This window comes from Neomonachus schauinslandi, chromosome 6, assembly GCF_002201575.2.
Source record: "Neomonachus schauinslandi chromosome 6, ASM220157v2, whole genome shotgun sequence".
NCBI classification, from domain to species: Eukaryota; Metazoa; Chordata; class Mammalia; order Carnivora; family Phocidae; genus Neomonachus; species Neomonachus schauinslandi.
In genome coordinates, this window is record NC_058408.1 from 120,373,660 (window position 1) to 120,393,812 (window position 20,153).

Genomic DNA, 20,153 nt, shown 5'->3' on the forward strand with positions numbered 1-20,153 from the left:
TCATAGTTCTACAGAAGCCACTCATCCAATTACACTAGTATTACCTCCTTCAGAGCTGATTTGAATAATACTCTTTGTTTTGTAATTGTATGATTTGCCCAGGAAGTCCTTGGCTATATCTCTCGTTTTCTTCTTTACATAGGCTCTCTGCCTCCCCTTTTGAGTCTAACAATATTTGTTGAACACTTTCCAAGTAAATAACTACAAATGTTAGTTGACACTGCCTAGATGCAGTGCTTATATGACACTATTTGATAGATTTCTTCAGTCACCCAAATTTGACAAAGTTAATAGAGGCTCAGTTGGTACTTTTAGGAAATTGATTTATGCACTAAATGCAAGACTGTATTTATTGAGGTCTTTCTACCAAGTTCTCTGCCACCTTGTAAACACTGCTGGAGTCAAGAGAGATGACTGCTTCTCCCACAGAATGAGTTGAAATGATGATAGCTTTTCTTTCCCAAAGAACGCCACTAGCTTTTTCTTTTATTCCTCACTAATTGTTTCTGTTAGAGTTCCTCACCCTTCCCAAGTGAAGGGAACTTAAGGTCACAGTTTTTTCCTTTTTTGTAAAAATTACCAATCCAAAAAAAAAAAAAATTCCCAATCTACATTCTCAACTCCGTATATACCTCGACAAGAACAAGAACCTTGACAAGTTCTTCAGCTACAATAGGATATAAGTCACCAGGTCTTCAGAGTTTAATACTTCCAGCTCAGTGCCACCCAGGCACCCCAGTTTTTTTTTTTTAATTCCCTTTATTTGCAATGCTGAAATCTTATCACATGATTGTCGTTTTCCCCTCTTCTGAATTCTTTGGACTTCTATTGCATTAGACTGTTAAGAATCTGTTGAACAGGGCACCTGGGTGGTTCAGTTGGTTAAGCGACTGCCTTCGGCTCAGGTCATGATCCCGGAGTCCTGGGATCGAGTCCCACATCGGGCTCCCGGCTCAGCAGGGAGCCTGCTTCTCCCTCTGACCCTATCCCCTCTCATGCTGTTTCTCTCTCTCTCTCTCTCTCAAATAAATAAATAAATAAAATCTTTAAAAAAAAAAAAGAATCTGTTGAACGCTACGTGACCATTTCTTAATTACTGTAGGTAGAATAAGTAACGTGAATATAAACTCTAGAAACAAATAGGCTCTATAGGCTATAAAGATTAGAGAATGGAAACTTAGGATTTTACTATGCATGTGTTAACAAAGTATTTTAAGATACTGTCATTTAACCAACCAGGTTTATGGAAGTGAAAATATTCTTTTTAACCAGGATGTACTTAAGACTGACCTTCTAAATTCACTGGAAACAGTTTTATCCCCCACGATGGTGTTTATACTGAAAATCAACAGTCAACTAAAGCATCTTTTCAAGACTTCATTGACAGTGGCTAGTAAGGTAACAAGTGTTATGTTCTTAATTTCTCAAAATCATATTGTTTTTTAAGAAAGAAATTTTATATATCTATGGCCACATCTGTATACATGCAAAGCCATGGGTTATGAGGTGGAATCTGGAGGAGAGAGGAGATAGGATGCTCACTGCCATTGATGTGATCAACAGAATCCTGGCTAAGAAAAATGAGAGAATGATCTTCAAGATAAGTGTGTTCACATAGTAGCATATATATATAGCATGCTACCATGAGTGGGTGAGGAAGATGTGCATATTCGTGTATACACGCATATGCATGCACATCTGCCTAAATATGCATAAAATATCTCTGGAAGTGTTTAAAAATGATAGCAATCTTCTCTCAGAGGTGAGAGTGGAACTGGGGTTCCCGGGGCTGGAGAGGGAAGACTTTTCTCTGCATACTGTTTTCTTGCTTGGATGTGTTCTATTTTGTATGTGTTCAACAAACAAAGAAACTAAAATATGTTTTTTTAATTAAAAGAAAGAAACTAACTTTTTCCTTCAAAGATAGAAGATCAGAAAAACGAAATGGATAGCTTTCTCGGTACACTGTGTAGTAAGCTACATGAACTACAAGAAAATACAATTTCTTCCTTGGCTGAATCACAGAAGCTATGTGAAAACTTAACTGAAGACCTGAAGACAATTAAAAAAATCCATTCACAGGTATCTCATTTAGGTGATTTGGGGAGCATAAAAAGGAAGTTTTATAACCTTTAACTTGATAATCCCTGTTATGTAATCTGAATGCTAATACTAATCTAATTAGTAGAACTAATTTAGAAACCTGAAAATGCCATAGCCACTCTTGCTTATAACAATAATTAATACAAAATAATTAAGAATACTTTTCTTGACCAGTTAATATTTTAGGATTTGCTACATTTAGGACCCTGTGCTAAAGCACTATAAGACAAACAGGAGGGGCGCCTGGGTGGATCAGGCAATTCAGTGTCCAACTCCTGATTTCGGCTCAAGTCATGATCTCATGGTTGTGAAATTGAGCCCCGCGTCAGGCTCTGCACTCATAGGGGAGTCTCCTTGAGATTCTCTCTCTCCCTCTCCCTCTCCCTGCTCAAGCTCTCGCTCTCTCTCTCAAATAAATAATAAAATCTTAAGAATAAATAAAGACAAGACCGTCCTTTCATCATACCAAGATGAAAGATGAAGCTAGAGAAACTTGGCAGTGCAATTAGAAGAAAATGGTTCTAGTATTTACAATGAATATGTATCTGCAATATAACTTGATAAATTGTTTTTTTCTTGGGTAACATGGATAGTTATTCTCTTTGAGAAACTGTATCCTGTCTCTTAGTATTTCTGTCTCATTGATGTCAGACATTTAGATTATAGCAAATTAATACAATTCTTTTTTTTGTTTTGTTTTTTGAAAGAGCGAGAGAGAGAGAGAGAGTGCATGGATGCCTATGGTGGGGGAAAGGGCAGAGGCAGAGGGAGAGGGTGAGAGAGAATCTTAAGCAGGCTCCACACTGGGTTCCATGCAGGGCTCTATCTCATGACCCTGAGATCATGACATGCGCTAAAACCAAGAGTCGGATGCTTAACCGACTGAGCCACCCAGCTGCCCCAATTAATACAATTCTTAATTTTAATTGATTGTAAATGTAATTCATGACCTACCTTCCTCCATGTAAGCTGTTTCTCAGTTCATGACCAAAACCAAACCTCCAAACCAGGGAAGTCATAATCTGTAAAGATCAGATATATGGAAAACAACTCCTTGTATTCTTAAGGCCTGAGGTAATGAGTGTGTAAAGTTTTATTAAATGAGGCTAATTATTACATGACAGAACTCTTTGGTCAATAAAACTATTGACATGATTTAGTGAGTAATAGAGGTTTCTTTTTCTTTGGAAGTAAGGGAGGGGGAATTCATATCCATGTCATCCAAAATGAGAAAGGAAACAAATCCAAGATTTTTAGGCAAGAGTTAAAGCAACTTTGAAGTAAGAGTATTTGTTTCCGTAATTGATAAGCATGAAACTTTTTGGAGAAAGGATTAACATCAAAATAGTAAAACTAATAGTTAACATTTCCTGAGCCGCTCACTATGTGCTTATTCCTGTCATCAATATAGATACAGGTTCTATTACTAGCCTAGTTTTCTGAGGAAACCAAGGCTTTGAAAGCACATGAGAGTATTTAGATCCTCTGAGAGTAGTAGTGGTGATTTTTGTGCCTGAAATGCATCCACTTTTGGGTTGCTCTGTTTCTAGAACATATTCTTGCAATTTGAAATTGTAGCAGTTTCTCATACCTCTGCATCAACCTGTCTATAACTTTTTAGGTATATGTTCTAAGGTAGATCAGCTTTTTATATATTAGCTGTTTTGAAATGTTTAAATTGATAAGCAGCTGTTTAAAAACAAGCAAAACACCTATGATCCAAAAAGTACTTTAACATGATTTGACTTCTTTGGCTTTACAGAAGTTCAATTTATTAAGTGTGCTGTTTCTCAGATATTCTAGAACTTGAAGTTAGCACTAACAAAACAATTATGAACACCTATCTACATGTAGATAAATCTGATAATACCTGCATTTTCCTCTACTTTGAGACGAGTAAAAATACTGACAGACTTTATTCATAATCAGTCTTGGATATGTATTGTCAGCTGATGTGTATTTTAGAGATGTTGGTCGACCTAATGGACTGAACAGTGAATAAGAATGCTGGATGCATGTTCAGCTCTTTCTTGGCCTTTAGTGTAGCTTCTTCATTTTATAAGTTTAAATCCTTATCATGTTGTGTGCCTTAAAAGAACTTGTTTTTAAAGATGCCAAGTATGAGCAAAGGTAAAATTATGTTTTATTAATATGATCCAGCTAGATTTTGTAAAATGTTTCAACTTAAGTAATTACTACTATTTTTGGACTACTTGACCCATCAGATTATCAGCATTACTTTTCTAGTAGTGTTATCAGTTAAGAAGCAACTGGTGCTCTAGACCTGTCAAAGTGGTTCTCCTAGCATAAGGTGACATCTTGGTGTATTTGCTTAGTTTTGAGGTACACTGAAAGTAATTTGTTAGTAAATAATAGTTAAGATAGCAAAGTTTGCTAATTGTTTACTTTTTAAAAAAATTCCTTTAATATTATCCTTTTGATATCAGTTACACTGCTTTCCTCTATGGGTGAGAAGTTGAATTAAAGTTCTCTCGTTGAGAATTTGTATAATTCTCAGCTATGGGAAAATACTTCATGTCAATATTAGAGGAAAAGTTCAGGTGTCATAATTTCAACCTCTTCCTCTCCCACACCTTTCTTATAGGAACTTTGCCAGTTAATCAATCTTTGGGCAGAGAGATTCTGTGCCTTGGAGGAAAAGTGTGAAAACATCCAGAAACCACTTAGTAGCATCCAAGAAAATACAGAACAGTAAGCAGTTTTTAATTCTCTTTAACTTTTCAGGCGCCTGGGTGGCTCAGTTGTTAAACGTCTGCCTTCGGCTCAGGTCATGATCCCAGGATCCTGGGATCGAGTCCCACATCGGGCTACCTGCTCGGCAGGAAGCCTGTTTCTCCCTCTCCCACTCTCCCTGCTTGTGTTCCCTCTCACGCTGTCTCTCTCTCTCTGTTGAAAAATAATAAATAAAATCTTAAAAAAAAAAAATTCTCTTTAACTTTTCTCCACCTGAAATTATTTCAGAATAGACGGCTTCAAACAGTACAAATAATACTATCAACCCGATTTCTCATTTAATATTTTATGTTTGTTTTCTCATTCTCATTCCCTTTCTCTCTTCCCAGCCCCTTCTAATATTTTACATATAGATATCTTTTCTGAACTAGCTGTGCATAGGTTGCATCCATAATGCTCACTTTCCCCTAAATACTGCAGTCTGTATTTCCTAAAAATAAGGATATTCTCTTATATTACCATAATACAATTATTTTAAATCAGAAAATTAACATTGGTAACTTCTATTACCTAGTATTACAGACCTAATTCAAATTTTGCCAGTTGTCTCACTGGTGTTCTTTATAAGAAAATAAAAAGATTTTCTTCCTGCTCTAGGATTTAATCTAGGATCACACATTGCATTTGATTGTCATGTCTCTTGAATCTCCTTTAATCTGGAGTAGTTTCATAGTGTTTGTCTTTTATGACCTTTGCTTTTTCAACAGCATAGAATATTTATTTAGTACAGTGTCCCTCAGTTGGGGTTGGCCTTCATAATTAATTGGAATTTCTCTGTAGCTCCTTTCAAGATACTTTTCTTTGCCTTTAGTTTTTGGAGGTTTGATTATATTGTGTTGTCTTATATATTTTTTACTCAGCTTCTTGAATCTGTACACTTATGCCTCTCGCCAATTATGGAAATTTTCATCCATTATTTGAACGTTTTTCAGCTCTATATTCTTTCTCCTCTGCTTGTAGGACTTTGATGACACAAATGTTAGATCTTTTATTGTGGTCCCATAGGTCTCTGAGGCTATAGTTTATTTTCTCTTTGTTGTTCAGATTGAGTAAATTTTATGAACTGTCTTCATGTTCCTTTGCCATCTCTAACCTGTAGAACCCATTCAATGAGGTGTTTTATTTCAGTTACTGGGTTTTTCAGTTTTTTAATTTTCATTTCCTTTTTTTTTTTTATCTCTCTTAATTCCTTTGCTAAGATTTTATTTTTTCCAAAAGTGTTTTAATTGCTCATTGAAACATTTTTGTATGGCTGCTTTAAAATCCTTGACAGGGGGCGCCTGGGTGGCTCAGTCGGTTAAGCGACTGCCTTTGGCTCAGGTCATGATCCTGGAGTCCCTGGATCGAGTCCCGCATTGGGCTCCCTGCTCAGCGGGGAGTCTGCTTCTCCCTCTGACCCTCCTCCCTCTCGTGCTCTCTGTCTCTCATCCTCTCTCTCGCAAATAAATAAAATCTTTAAAAAAATAAAAATTAAAAAAAAATAAAATCCTTGACAGATTATTCCAACATCTGAATTATCTCAATGTTGGCACCTGTTGTCTTTTCTCATTCAAGTTGTGATTTTCCGGAATGGTTTTGATTGTATCTTGAACATTTTGATTATTATGTTAGGAGATTCAGAATCCTATTTAAGTTTTCTTTTTTGGCAGGCATTCACTTTTGTTTAGGTTTAATGTGAAGGCCCTGGCCCAGTTTTGCGAGCTTTGGTTCCAAAGACAATTTTATTTTCAGAGCCCTTGCATTCTAATATGCTTCGTTTGGTGCTACCCATATGAAAAAAATTTGTATTCTGCTTTTGATGGATGAAATGTTCTATACAGGTCAATTAGGTCTATTGATTGTGTTATTTGGGTCATCTGTATCCTTACTGAGTTTCTGCCTATTTGTTCTATCAACTACTAAGAGAGGGGTGTTAATCTCCAATTAAAATTTTAGATTTGTCTATTTCTCATCAGTTTTATCAGTTTTTGCTGCATATATGTGATGCTCTGTTGTTAGATGCATACACATTTAGTGTTGATATGTCTTGGAGAACTGACTGCTTTATCATCATGTAATGTCCCATTTTATCCCTGATAATCTTCCTTGTTCTGAAGTCTGAAGTCTACTTTATCCGAAACTAATATAAGTACTTAGCTTTCCTTTCATTGCTATTTGCATATAATGTACTTCCATCCCTTTACTTTTGGCCTACATCTTTATATTTATTTTATTTTTATTTATTTATTTATTTTTTTTAAAGATTTTATTTATTTATTTGACAGAGAGAGACACAGCGAGAGAGGGAACACAAGCAGGGGGAGTGGGAGAGGGAGAAGCAGGCTTCCCGCAGAGCAGGGAGCCCGATGCGGGGCTCGATCCCAATCAGGACCTGAGCCGAAGGCAGACGCTTAACGACTGAGCCACCCAGGCGCCCCTACCTCTTTATATTTAAAGTGGATTTCTTGCAGATAACATGTAATTGGATCTTGCTTTTTCGTCACATTTAACAATGTATGACTTTTAACTGGTGTGTTTAGACCATTTTCATTTAAAGTATTGGTATAGTTGGATTAAAATCTCCCATTTTGCTGTTTTCTATTTGTTGCATATTCTGTGCTTTGTTTCCTTTTATTCCTTTCTGAATTTAAGTTGAGTGTTTTTATGTTTTCATTTTATCTCTTCCATTGATTTATCATTTATACTTTTTTTCTTCCTTTTGTTTTTTTAAGAGAGAATGTGCATGAGAGTGGTGGTGGGGGGTTGGGGGGGTGGGAGAGGGAGAGAATCCTAAGCAGGCTCTGAGATCATGACCTGAGCTAAAACCAAGAGTTAGACACTTAACCGACTGAGCTACCCAGGCACCTCTTATCGTTTATACTTTTAAGTTACCTTTTCTAAAAATAGTTTTTCTAGGATTAATGATACATATTTTTAAATAATGTTAATACGCTTCCAAGTAATTTGCTATTTCAGCTGTGATAAAAGGACCTTATAACAGTATGTTCCCAATTTCTCCTTCCCATCTCTTTTGCATTGTTTTCATATATTTTGCTTTGGCATATGCTGTATACACCCAGGACACTTACTCTAATCGCTTTATTTATTTTTTATTTATTTTTTTAATGTGGCTACTAGAATTTTTTTTGCTGCTAGAATTTTTTTTTTTTAAGATTTTTTTATTTATTTATTTGACAGAGAGTGAGAGAGAGCAAGAGAGGGAACACAAGCAGGGGGAGTGGGAGAGGGAGAAGCAGGCTTCCCGCTGAGCAGGGAGCCCGATGCGGGGCTCGATCCCAGGACCCTGGGATCATGACCTGAGCCGAAGGCAGACGCTTAACAACTGGGCCACCCAGGCGCCCCTAGAATTTTTTTTTTAATAATTTTATTTATTTATTTGACAGAGAGAGAGGCAGAGACAGAGAGCACAAGCAGGCAGAGTAGCAGGCAGAGGGAGAGGGAGAAGCAGGCTCCCCGCTAAGCAGGGAGCCCGACGCGGGGCTCAATCCCAGGACCCCAGGATCATGACCGGAGCCAAAGGCAGTCGTTTAACCAACTGAGCCACCCAGGCTCCCTGCTACTAGAAAATTTTTAATTATGTGGCTCATATTATATCTATTGAACAGTGCTGTCCTAGAATTCTAGCTGTCACCTATTTTACTACGTAACTCCTATCACTGGTTTTCCAATTCTGTTGTTGATCTTACTCATTATATCATGCCCCATTCTGAACTCTTCTTTCTAGACTCTGAGTCTAGGAAGTGTTTCCCCACTTTTTTTTCTAGTGTTTAGACTTAAGGATTTCTGGCTTCTTCAATAGCTCTGAAGGGAATACTGAAATAGGATTGAAATGGCTATGGAACTATGATATACTCTTTTTAAGCCCCCTGCAAGCCATTTTCCCCAATCTTTCTGACATTTATTGCCTGTAGCAGTGGTTTTCAAAGTGTGGTCCAGGGACCGTGTAAAAGAATGAGCCAGGAGTAGGGCCCAGGAATCTAGGGGAGGTTTATGTATACTGAAGTTCGAGACCCACTCACTGCCTGTGGCACTTACTGTCATGGATTGTAGTCACTCATGAATAAATTTCATCTTCCTGCTAGGTTGTGATTCCTTGAGGGACTAGATTTGTGTTGATAGTTTCCAAGCTTATCACTTGAATTTCTTTTCCTTTTTCAATCGTTTCCATTTAACCTGTAGTTGAACTTTGGTTTTCAACCTATTTGCTTCCTCATTTGGTTTCCTCACATGGTCTCCCATCTAGTGGTAATAGAGAGTAACTTTCATTCACCAAAGTTTAACTCTGAAGTCCTGAAAGGACTTTAGTTTTCTATCAGGGGTATATTGCAGTGTACTGTGTGTGCTAGGTGTATAGTTTGTCACACCCAATATAATCTTCTTAATTATTAGAAAGCTTTATAGTTGACTTTGTTTTATAACATTTATAATTTTTTCCATTTATTTAAGGTCTTGGACAAGGCAAAACTACTTAAGATCAGAATGATTGATTGTGGACAGTTTAGGGACTAGACTAGAGGCTGCAGGCGATGCCCTTAAGAAACATAATCTAGTAGGAGGAAAAAAACACATGGGCAGATTTTATTTTAGTAACTATATAGTCATTACTCTATGAGGTACAAAGTAAAGCGTCATATCTAGAGGAGAACTGGAAAGGTTTTATGAGAAAAGAGACATTTCCAAAGGTCATTTAATGGCCGATGTGATGTCAGTCTGCTGTGAAAAGACACTGGCCAAAGCATCCATCGTCAATGTAGAAGATTGATTAAGAACATGGGCTCTGGAGCCAGACTGCCTGGGTTCAAATATGCCATTTTTGAACTGTGTGATCTTGGGCAAGTTATAGGTCTTTTGAGTCTTAGTTTTCCATTTTAACAATGTTCTCTTTTTCTATAGGACATCTAAGGATATAATCAGCAAAACAGCCTCTCATAGTACACAGTTTTGTGCTGATTGTGATGGCTTGTCACAGGAACTCAGATGCTGTAACCAAGAAGGTACAAAATTGGTTGAAGAGTCTGTGAAACACTGTGATAAACTCAGTAGCAACCTTGAAGTAGTATCTCAAGAGACTGAACAGAGATGCGAGGCTCTGGACGCAAGCACGCTTGCTTTTTCTGAACAGTGGGTATCTTGCTTAAACAAAAGGGAAGAAGAACTTCAGAACTTATTGGAGGTAATAACGTTGTATTTGGAACCTACTTTGGAGAGAATAGTAATAATCAGAAAATTAAATATTCCTGGCTTAGAATTGGTTTCAAAACAGATGATATTTTAAAATAATGAATGAATTAAATTTTTAAAGCGTAATAGTTGGTATCCTTATTCATGATCTAGTCTCATGTACATGTCTTCTAGAGCTTGAAATGATTTAACTCTTGTGTCTATCTGTCCTGTTAGTTCTTTCAGTTAAGGGCACCCTGTTTTTTGAATGTAATTCAAACCTACTATTGCTTTAAATATTTAGGATATTGTTCTGATTGGTCAAAGGATACTTGATAGTTTTGTGTGTTTGCTTGATCTTAATACTTGCATGAGCCCTTTGTGGCTTGGTTTTTCTTTCTGTGCTATAAAAGGATTTTACTAATATTCTCAGGAACTAGGTAAAAGAATATAAGTTAAAAAAAAAAGTATTTTAAGCTCTATATAAGCTATCTTTACCAAAAGGAACCAGGGCTAATGGAGAAATAGCTGATTTCAGGTTTAAACAGGAAATATACCAGATAAGCCTAGAGATGCTGTCATACCAGAAGGTAAGGGAGCTATTAAAGATTAGTGGGGTTGTATCAAAAAAACATAGGAGCCCACCTGATGACACTCCTTTGTTTAAATATGGTATAATTTGAGTTTCAAAAGGAATAATTGCTATAATTGATTAAAATACATTAAATATATTAAAGCTTATGCATTCATAAAAATTTCATAGGTCTCCTTTGGATCATGTTAGGGAGGCAGTGCATTATTCTAAAAACTGGTAAATAAAGGGAAACAGTTGAGCATCCATATGTCTTTGCCAAAAGAATTCTGTCGTGGTTTAGCAGGATAGTGGATGGAGAAAAGTGTTTCATAGAAGAATCCCAGCTAATGTAGAAGGAATGACAGAATTTGAAAACCACTGTTTTGCAATCCTAGTGAGATAACCCCCGCGGACATTAATTACTATGTACACCATTTGAAAAAAACTGATGGAGAACTGTATTTTTATTTATTTATTTTTTAAAGGTTTGTGTGTGTGTGTGTTTAAGTAATCTCTACACCCAGCATGGGGCTCGAGCTCATGACCCTGAGATCAAGAGTCTCACGCTCTTCTGACTGAGCCAGCCAGACACCCCTTGATAGAGAACTTTATAATTAATAGGGTGATTACATGCAAACTCACTAATGAATCTTTTTTTTCTTTTAAATTTTATTTATTTTTTAAAGTAAACTCTACTCCCAATATGGGGCTTGAACTCACAAACCTGAGATCAAGATCTGCATGCTCTACCAACTGAGCCAGCTAGGTCCCCTACTGATTAATCTTAACATGAGAGAGAGAACCAGACATATGTGCTTTTAGCAGCACCTACAAAATATTCTTGCCTAACACTTAAAAAAGTAAGAGGAAAGCTATCCTATTATTAAGAGAGCTAAGACCAGAGGGTCTAAAGACCTAGTTTGCGTGGGATAGTCCTTGTTTACATCTGTTGTTTGGAGGTAATTGTTTTTAAGAATGGCCCTTTTCACTCTGAAAAGTATCCCAGTTTGGGTGATAAATTATATAGTCATCTACTTAAGACAAATCAACCAAATCTAATGATAAATTCAAATTGTGAAAAACATTTGAGATAATTGGGGAAGTTTGCATGCTGACTAGACATTTGCTATAAAGAAATCAATGTAAGTTTTTCAGATGTGAGAGTGGTCTTAAAAAGCTCTTAACTCTTAGAAGTGTATACTGAAATAAATGGATGAAATGATACAGGATTTGCTTTAAAATAATTCTATGGGAGGAGGAATAAGTGGTTAATCTTGTTTGATCTATACGCCATGTGTTGATAAATGTTGAGACTGGGTAAATACAAGGGGGTTAATTATACTATTCTCTCTACTTTTGCATGTGTTTTTAAAACTTTTTACTATGGAAAATTTCAAGATAAGGGGAAATAATATATTGAATAAAACACTGACAGCTTTGATTTTAATAATGAAAGCTCATTTGCATCATTTACAGGTTATAAACCAAGGCTGTAAGGCTGCAAGTTCAGAGATAACTGAAAAATTAAATGGACATAAAGCAGCTAATGAGAACCAGCGTAACACTTTTTTTGGTCAGATAACTACTGACGAAGAAAAGTTAATGGCACAAGGTCTAGAACTTAACGAAACCATAAAAATGGGTTTGACTAAGCTTAATTGCTTTCTACAACAGGACCTGAAACTGGATATCCCAACAGGTACTTTATTTTATTTTATTTTTTTTAAGATTTTATTTATTTATTTGACAGAGAGAGACATAGCGAGAGCAGGAACACAAGCAGGGGGAGTGGGAGAGGGAGAAGCAGGCTTCCCGCAGAGCGGGGAGCCCGATGTGGGACTCGATCCCAGGACCCTGGGATCATGACCTGAGCCGAAGGCAGACGCTTAACGACTGAGCCACCCAAGCGCCCCTCAACAGGTACTTTAAAGGGAAAGAGAATTGTTAAAATTTTTGAGGTTGAAGTCAACCTTGTACTGTGCCAGGTGTTCAGAAAAACCAGGTTCTGCCATTGCCCGGTAAGAATTTTCCATCTCACTGTAGTCACCTCAAATGGAAAGAGTGGAATCCTAAAATACCTTTAATCAAGATTAGATGTCATAGGGGCGCCTGGGTGGCTCAGTCGTTAAGCGTCTGCCTTCAGCTCAGGTCATGATCCCAGGGTCCTGGGATCGAGCCCCGCATCAGGCTCCCTGCTCCGTGGGAAGCCTGCTTCTCCCTCTCCCACTCCCCCTGCTTGTGTTCCCTCTCTCGCTGTGTCTCTCTCTGTCAAATAAATAAAATCTTTAAAAAAAAAAAAAAGATTAGATGTCATGATATGGGTATCATGTACTTGTCATAAAATTCGGGCATTACAATCAATAAAATTTTACAAATATTTAGGGAGCTGGCTTGGTTAAGAGAAGATTTTTATTTATTTATTTTTATTTTTAAGATTTTATTTATTTATTTTAGAGTGTGTGTGCAAGCAGGGTGGGAGCAGAGGGAGAGGGACAAGCAGACTCCAGGCTGAGCAGAGCCCAAGGGGGGGCTTGAGATCATGACCTGAGCTAAAATTCAAGAGTCAGAAGCTTAACCAACTGAGCCACCCAGGCAGGCACCCCTTTATTTTTATTTTTTTAAGAGAGAGAGAGCACAGGGGGTAGGTGGGGAGGGGCAGAAGGAGAGAATCTTTTTTTTTTTTTTTTTTAAGAGAAGATACTCTATTTTTTTAAAGATTTTATTTATTTATTTGAGAGAGCGTGCAGGAACAGGGGGGAGAGGGAGAAGAAAGCTCCCTCCTGAGCCCCCTGGGAGCCTGATGCGGGGCTCGATCTCACGACCCTGGGATCATGACCTGAACTGAAGGCAGCCACTTAACCAACTGAGCCACCCAGGCGCCCCAGAGAGAAGATATTTTAAAAGCAAATAAAAAGAAAACCAGCAACCATCTATGTAGCACAGTTTGTAAAAGGGCATTGTAATACCAGAAGTAGTTGAGGAATGTAATTACATAAATGTAGTTTACTGGAAAAAGCTCAGCGTATTGTGTATTTCCTTATGTGTACCTCTCATTTTGTCAGATGGCAAAGATCATTTTAGGCTATAGTGATTTCGGGAAGCCTTCATGGAAGCAGGTATGCAAGCTATTGAACAGGATGAGTAATTGAACTATTCTTTGGATTGCATTTAGGGTCACAGACCCTGTAAATTTACTAAAAATCACTGAATAGATGTCATGGTATGTAAATTCTACTTCAAAGCTTAAAAAATAAATAAATAAAACAATTATAAAAGGAGATGATGCTAAAGAATGTTAGTTTATTTTTTCCACAAGGGTCCTGTAATATTTATTTCCACTCTTCAATGAAATTAGGAACATAAGTGTTAAGCAGAAAGGCAAGTGCTTGTGTAAAATATGTATGAGAGCATGAGTTCATTATAAAGAAATGTAATTGGGGGGCGCCTGGGTGGCTCACTCGGTTGAGTATCTGCCTTCAGCTCAGGTCGTGATCTCAGGGTCCTGGGATGGAGCCCCGCGTCGGGCTCCCTGCTCAGCGGAGAGTCTGCTTGTCGCTCTGCTCCTCCCCCCGCTCATTCTCTCTCCCTCTCTCTCTCAAATAAATAAAATCTTTAAAAAAAAAAAAAGAAAGGAAAGAAATGTAATTGGTTAATATTTAAATGAAATGATTATCCTATCAAAGATCTCATTGGGAAAGCTGTACTCTTATTCCAGGAATGCTACCATTTCTCAGAACACTTCGATTCCTTTTAGAGCCTACAGCACATCTTTTGTACATCCTCAGAGATGGATAATTTCATGTTTTTGTGGTAGGTTGAATCCTGAAAATAGTTGAGTCTATCTAAGATCATTTGTCAAGTTAGGAAATAGTAGTTGTAAGCAATCTGTGCATGACAAGTAACAAGACTGATTCCCATGTGTGGCAATGGCTATATCTTTGGAAGCCAGAGACTCATTGGGAAGTATACATTCTAACAAAAAAAATCTCACTCATATCCCACACTTCAATTTTTTCCTATTTATGTAATGTCCACTAAAGGTACGACACCACAGAGGAAAAATTACATCTACCCGTCAACGCTGGTGAGAACCGAACCACGTGAACAGCTCCTTGATCAGCTGAAAAGGAAACAGCCTGAACTGTTAATGATGCTAGACTGCTCAGAAAACAACAAGGAAGAGATCAGTCAGGTAAAATTTTAGAACTCTCGCATAAACTCCTTATGTCATCATCTTCATATGAAGAATTTTATTCTTTGCCCTTAAATCCTACCCTGTTGCATTAATGGTAGTCGTCTGACCCTTAAGCCTGTTGCTTTTAATCTGGACATTTTAAAATTATTAAAGTAATAATAATAACCAATATTTATGTTGTGCTTATTATGTGCCAGAGCCTGTTCTAAGCACTTTACATACATATTTACTCAGTTAATACTCTCAGTAGCCTTATGAAGTGGGTGCTAGTACTAACCCCATTTTAGAGGTGAGGAAACTAAGAATTACCAAGTCATAGGACGGAGTTGCAATTAGAACCTAGAAGAGCCCCACAAACTGTGCTCTTACGTAGTAATTATAGATGAGTTGGGAAGTAGAAAATAAAAAATAAACTGTAATCCCATTATTCTGAGATTACTACTTTTAACATTACAGGTACTTGTCTATGAGAAAACATATTTGGGATTATTTTCATTATTTATTTTTTAAATTTCAAAGTTTTTTTTTTTTTTTAAGTAATCTCTCCACCCAGCATGGGGCTTGAACTTACAACGCTGAGATCAAGAGTCCCATACTCTTCCGACTTAGCCAGCCAGGCACCCTCATTATTTTTTAGACTTCCTACTAATTTGGTTGAGGTTTAACTTTTATACAATGGACATTGTGTTATTTTCAAAGAAGAAAGCTGCACGTATTTTGTGAAGATTTTTAAGTCCTTGGACTTAATCACTCATCTACCTTCTTATGTTAGGACTTGGATGAAGAAAAGTCAGTTCTAGGGCACTCTGTTGAAGAACTTCCAGGTCAAGAGCCATCTATAGATGCTAGTGTGGATTGTTCATCAAGTGGTGGGATTCCGTTTTTCCAGGTACATGATTATATCCTGTCACATAACCCTTCCACATCTGAAATAAGTCAGTCGTTGGCTATTGAATATGAAGGTATTACTCTTAGTGGGCGGAACAGCAAAATATTTTGTCATTCCTTTGGGATGGCTTGTTAACTTTTCTGATTTAAATTATTTACACAAATATGATAATTGATCAGGGGTTTTCTGTAGGAAAATTAAAGGCAAGGTTTAACTTAATCTCCATCCTCAGATAGTACTCTTTAGCTGTTACGGTTTTCCCCTTTCCACTTCCTACATATGCAGAATGGATACTGAGAGCAGTCATTTCTCTCTCCCCTCTACCTTTGACAAGAAGTCCTGGAGCCTATATCTGCTCATACTCAGACTTTGAAAGCTAAGAAGTTTAAAAGACAGAGACTGAAGGCCTCTCAGGTTATATTATATTATTTCTCCTACCTGCGGCTTTTCTCTTATTAAGGATTCCCCCATGTTTCCTGAGCCTCCTTACCTGCCTTGATCTTGTACAGTTAAATCCTGTGACCTCTCCCAACTCCTTTTCAACACTCTTGGGAGCATGGCACTATAAACTGCCCAGCATCTTTCCTTTTATTTTGAAGACACGAGCCTAGACACAGTCTGTGATGGAAGGATTTTCTCACATAAGACACTGATGTCTACATTTTACAGTCGAAGTGCTGCTTCTGATAAGTGTATGTTCTTGTACTTCGTAGACTTGCAGGTCTTCCCACCAAGGCCTAAAGAAAGACCCTCCATCTGCGATTTAAGCTGTTAAAACTTCTAGCTTAATTTCTGTTAAATTCCTCTCTCTTTGTACTCAAGGTAGTTTTGTCCCCAGATCCTTCCTACCTTTTGCTTTACTCTTTACTATGAGAGAACTCTAAATATATTTCTTTTCATTTTTCAACCCTCTCTTCTATCTTTAAAGTTAAGGAAAGAAGGAAAGTTAAGAAAAGAGAACCCTAAAAAAAAAAAAAAAAAAGAAAAGAAAAGAGAACCCTAGTGACTACTTAATCCCCTGGCTGGAAATCCCTTCATTACTACCATTTATGGCATTTTGAAGGCTAGGCTTAGTGGTTCAGCTAGGGCAGGGAAGGCCCTACCGTACCAGAAGAGATTTGGGATTGGATTTTAGACCTTGAGCTGAAGTCTGAAAATTATTTTTTCCCTGCTAGCAGTCTCATGGGGCAATTTTCTGGGTTTGAAATTCTGAAGTTGGTTTATGATTTGTCTCAGCGTGGATGATTGGTTGTGCAATGAATGTCATTAGTCTCCTAAAGCTCTCTATGGGCAAATGTGAGAATTCCAATGAAATAAAATTCCTAAGTGAGAAATATGAAATAAGTTTAAGATAAAAGCTAAAATACAGTTAAAAAAATGTCTTGAGTTAGCCATATATCAGATTCTCTGCTTAAAATAGAATTGTCTTTTTTGTATGATATCAAATCTTTGTTTTCCTAGCGCAGGATTTCTCAATAGCAGCACTATTGACATTTTGAGCTGGATGATCCTTTGTTGTGGTGGACTATCTTGTTATTATATGATGTTTAGCAGAATCCCTGGCTTCTACCCACTAGAAGCTAGCAGCACCTCCTAGTTTTAACAACCAAAAATGTCTCCAGATATTACCAAATGTCCTTTGGGGGGTAAAATTGCTCCCTGTTGAGAACCATTGCCCTACAGTAAAATCTTTAATTATGCCTTGGAAAATCATGCAGAGAATTAATACTTCTTTCACCTCACTCCTTCCATTGATGGTAAGATGAGGAAGGCATTCATTTCTACTTGCCAAACAAATTGTTGGCTCCAATTTGTGCTGAGCCTTTTCCACACTTAATTTCTTGCCTATAACCCAGAGAACTTTGAAAATAGAGTGTAGCTAATATGTATCAAATGTTACTTTATATTGACTTAATTTCTCCCATTATGTCCACAGCATAAAAAATCACATGGAAAAGACAAAGAAAACAGAGGCATTAATTCAGTGGAGAGGTCTAAAGTGGAAGAAACTACAGAGCATTCTGTTACAAGGAGCAGACTACCTCTACGAGCCCAGATAAATCTTTAGTTAACTTGAGGGATTGGTGATTCTATTTTTAAGAAAAATGAAAAATAAAACCTGTAACTCCAGAACTTGAGCCTTATGTATAGATGAAAAACAAATGGAAAATATCAAGGCAATACTGTAAATTCAGTTGGATTTAATATGTCTACTCATTTTTCTGTCATCCCTGTAGTTCACTGTGTATTAAGTTGGGTTTTATTTGGGACTTGCATTGAGTAAATATGTATTTTTAGCTTTTGATATAAAATAACCCTTTCCTAAAAAATGAAAAATATTTTTCTCAAAAAAAAATAATAAAAAAAGGAAAAATATTTTTCTTGTATTTCACTAGGCAGCATATATATAGAAGTTGTACTGTTCTTCTAGGCTTTAACTTACATAGGTATATATTGCCAACTCGGTCTTGGGAAGGACCATCTCTACTTTTCTTGCTATGATTGAATTATGTCTGTATCTGCTTGCCTCCTTCCCTAGACTTTTCCATTCTGCATTCTCAGCTCACTTTGTCCTTTTTCATTTGTGACCAAACCATTTGTTAGAGCTACAAAATGGTATCCATTCTTATTATGAGATAGTGTGAATTTTACCTAGAAGTCTTTTAACGCTCTCTGTGGTTCTAAAATTACTGTCAACAATAAACATAACTCTAGAAGTAGTCCTTCCTTCAATATTTTTAGTTTGTTTCCCCCTAGATATAAAAGCATTCCTTTATGAGGCCTAACACATTAGCCCCCACAGAGTTCGTAAAAAGCCAGCTTCTCTAGAATATAGATTACTCTTATGGGAGAACTACCGAGAACTCTGATTAATGGCTGTGTGGCCTATGTGTTGTGCAGAAGGTCCCAGTGATTTAAGGGCTTTTTGGAACTATTAATTATGACTATAATTTATATCTCTTTGCTTACTTGATGAAACTTTGTTCTTTGTATATAATAAAATATGTATATGTATATTTTTCTTTAGTGAAATCTTAACCCTTAGAAGGGTCCTAACAATTTTGATCTCGCAGCCAAATTTCTGGAAGTTGAGATTTTTCAGCATGAAGAGCAAGCACACTTAGAAGGAATATAGGCAAAGAAAAAATTTTGTGCCTATATCAAGTTAAGTATATACATTTAGAGAGATTTGACTGTGATAGCTAAGTAAAGTCAAACCCAATTGGAGAATTAGAAAATGTGCTACTTCAAGGAACTAAATTTACCTTGCAGAAGTATTAATCACCTTAATAAAAATAATGATACAGTTTCTCTGCAAAATCAGATGTCAACATAAGCTATGGATAATATCTAACAAAATAAACTGCCCTCAGTAAATCCATTAATAAATTTGGTTTCTACATTAACTTGCTTGCCCTATTATTTCTTATTTGGCAGTGGGTCTCTTTACAGAGTTTAGCAAGTTGTTCCAAAATTCCTAAAATACACTTCCACACAGGGGTGCCTGGGTGGCTCAGTCATGATCCCAGGCTTCTGGGATCGAGCCCCGCATCGGGCTCCCTGCTCAGCGGGAAGCCTGCTTCTCCCTCTCCCACTCCCCCTGCTTGTTTTCCCTTTCTTGCTGTGTCTCTCTCTGTCAAATAAATAAGTAATCTTATAAAAAAAAAAATACACTTCCACACAGATACCACCTAGGATGAAGTGCCTTGGTAAACATCCCAGGCTCCTTCAGTTGCACTCTAAGGGACTACGACCTTAGTATAAGATTAATGAGAAACAGATTGGTCCTCACAAGGCCTGATGTGTCCAGCTTTAAGTCATCAGTTTCTGGACGTTTTAAAGTTATCTAGGAATGCTAATGCAACTGACAAGCAAAAATAAATCACTGGAGAATTTTTTTATTTTAAGTAGGCTCCACACCCAACCTGGGTCTCGAACTCACAACCTCGAGATGAAGAGTCACATGCTCCACTGACTGAGCCAGCCAGGCACCCCAAATCACTGGAGAATTTTTAACATCCCAAGTCTTAAATTAGCTCTACAATTTCTCATATACAATATCAAGCACTCAAAAACTAACCATCTGGGGCGCCTGGGTGGCTCAGCCGTTAAGCGTCTGCCTTCGGCTCAGGTCATGATCCCAGGGTCCTGGGATCGGGCCCCGCATCGGGCTCCCTGCTCTGCGGGAAGCCTGCTTCTCCCTCTCCCACTCCCCCTGCTTGTGTTCCCTCTCTTGCTGTGTCTCTGTCTGTCAAATAAATAAATAAAATCTTTAAAAAAAAAAAAACTAACCATCAGCAAAAATAGAGTAGGTAGCTTCAAGGATTCATTCTTCCTGAAGCAAAAATGTTCAGAAACAACTTTGTCAGAACTAGGTTTATAGCAACCAAGCAAGTGCTCAATCAAGAGAAGGCAAACTAAAAACTAGGAAATCTTTTTGGTGTTTTACTTGCCCTTGCTCCATTCCCCTTCCCAGC

At 37.3% G+C, this 20,153-nt stretch overlaps 1 protein-coding gene across 1 annotated transcript in view; it reads left to right on the forward strand.

The window, feature by feature from the left end:
• KIF11 (kinesin family member 11) overlaps nucleotides 1–18,088 on the forward strand; it is a 42,935-nt gene extending 24,847 nt beyond the window's left edge. Inside the window, exons 15-22 of the mRNA XM_021699757.1 lie at nucleotides 1,273–1,398; nucleotides 1,924–2,082; nucleotides 4,709–4,815; nucleotides 9,751–10,030; nucleotides 12,068–12,290; nucleotides 14,632–14,783; nucleotides 15,559–15,675; nucleotides 17,612–18,088. Of these exons, the coding sequence (XP_021555432.1) occupies nucleotides 1,273–1,398; nucleotides 1,924–2,082; nucleotides 4,709–4,815; nucleotides 9,751–10,030; nucleotides 12,068–12,290; nucleotides 14,632–14,783; nucleotides 15,559–15,675; nucleotides 17,612–17,743 (1,296 nt within the window). The 3' untranslated portion in view covers nucleotides 17,744–18,088. The remainder of the gene's footprint in view (nucleotides 1–1,272; nucleotides 1,399–1,923; nucleotides 2,083–4,708; nucleotides 4,816–9,750; nucleotides 10,031–12,067; nucleotides 12,291–14,631; nucleotides 14,784–15,558; nucleotides 15,676–17,611) is intronic.
• The last annotated feature ends 2,065 nt before the right edge of the window (nucleotides 18,089–20,153 follow it).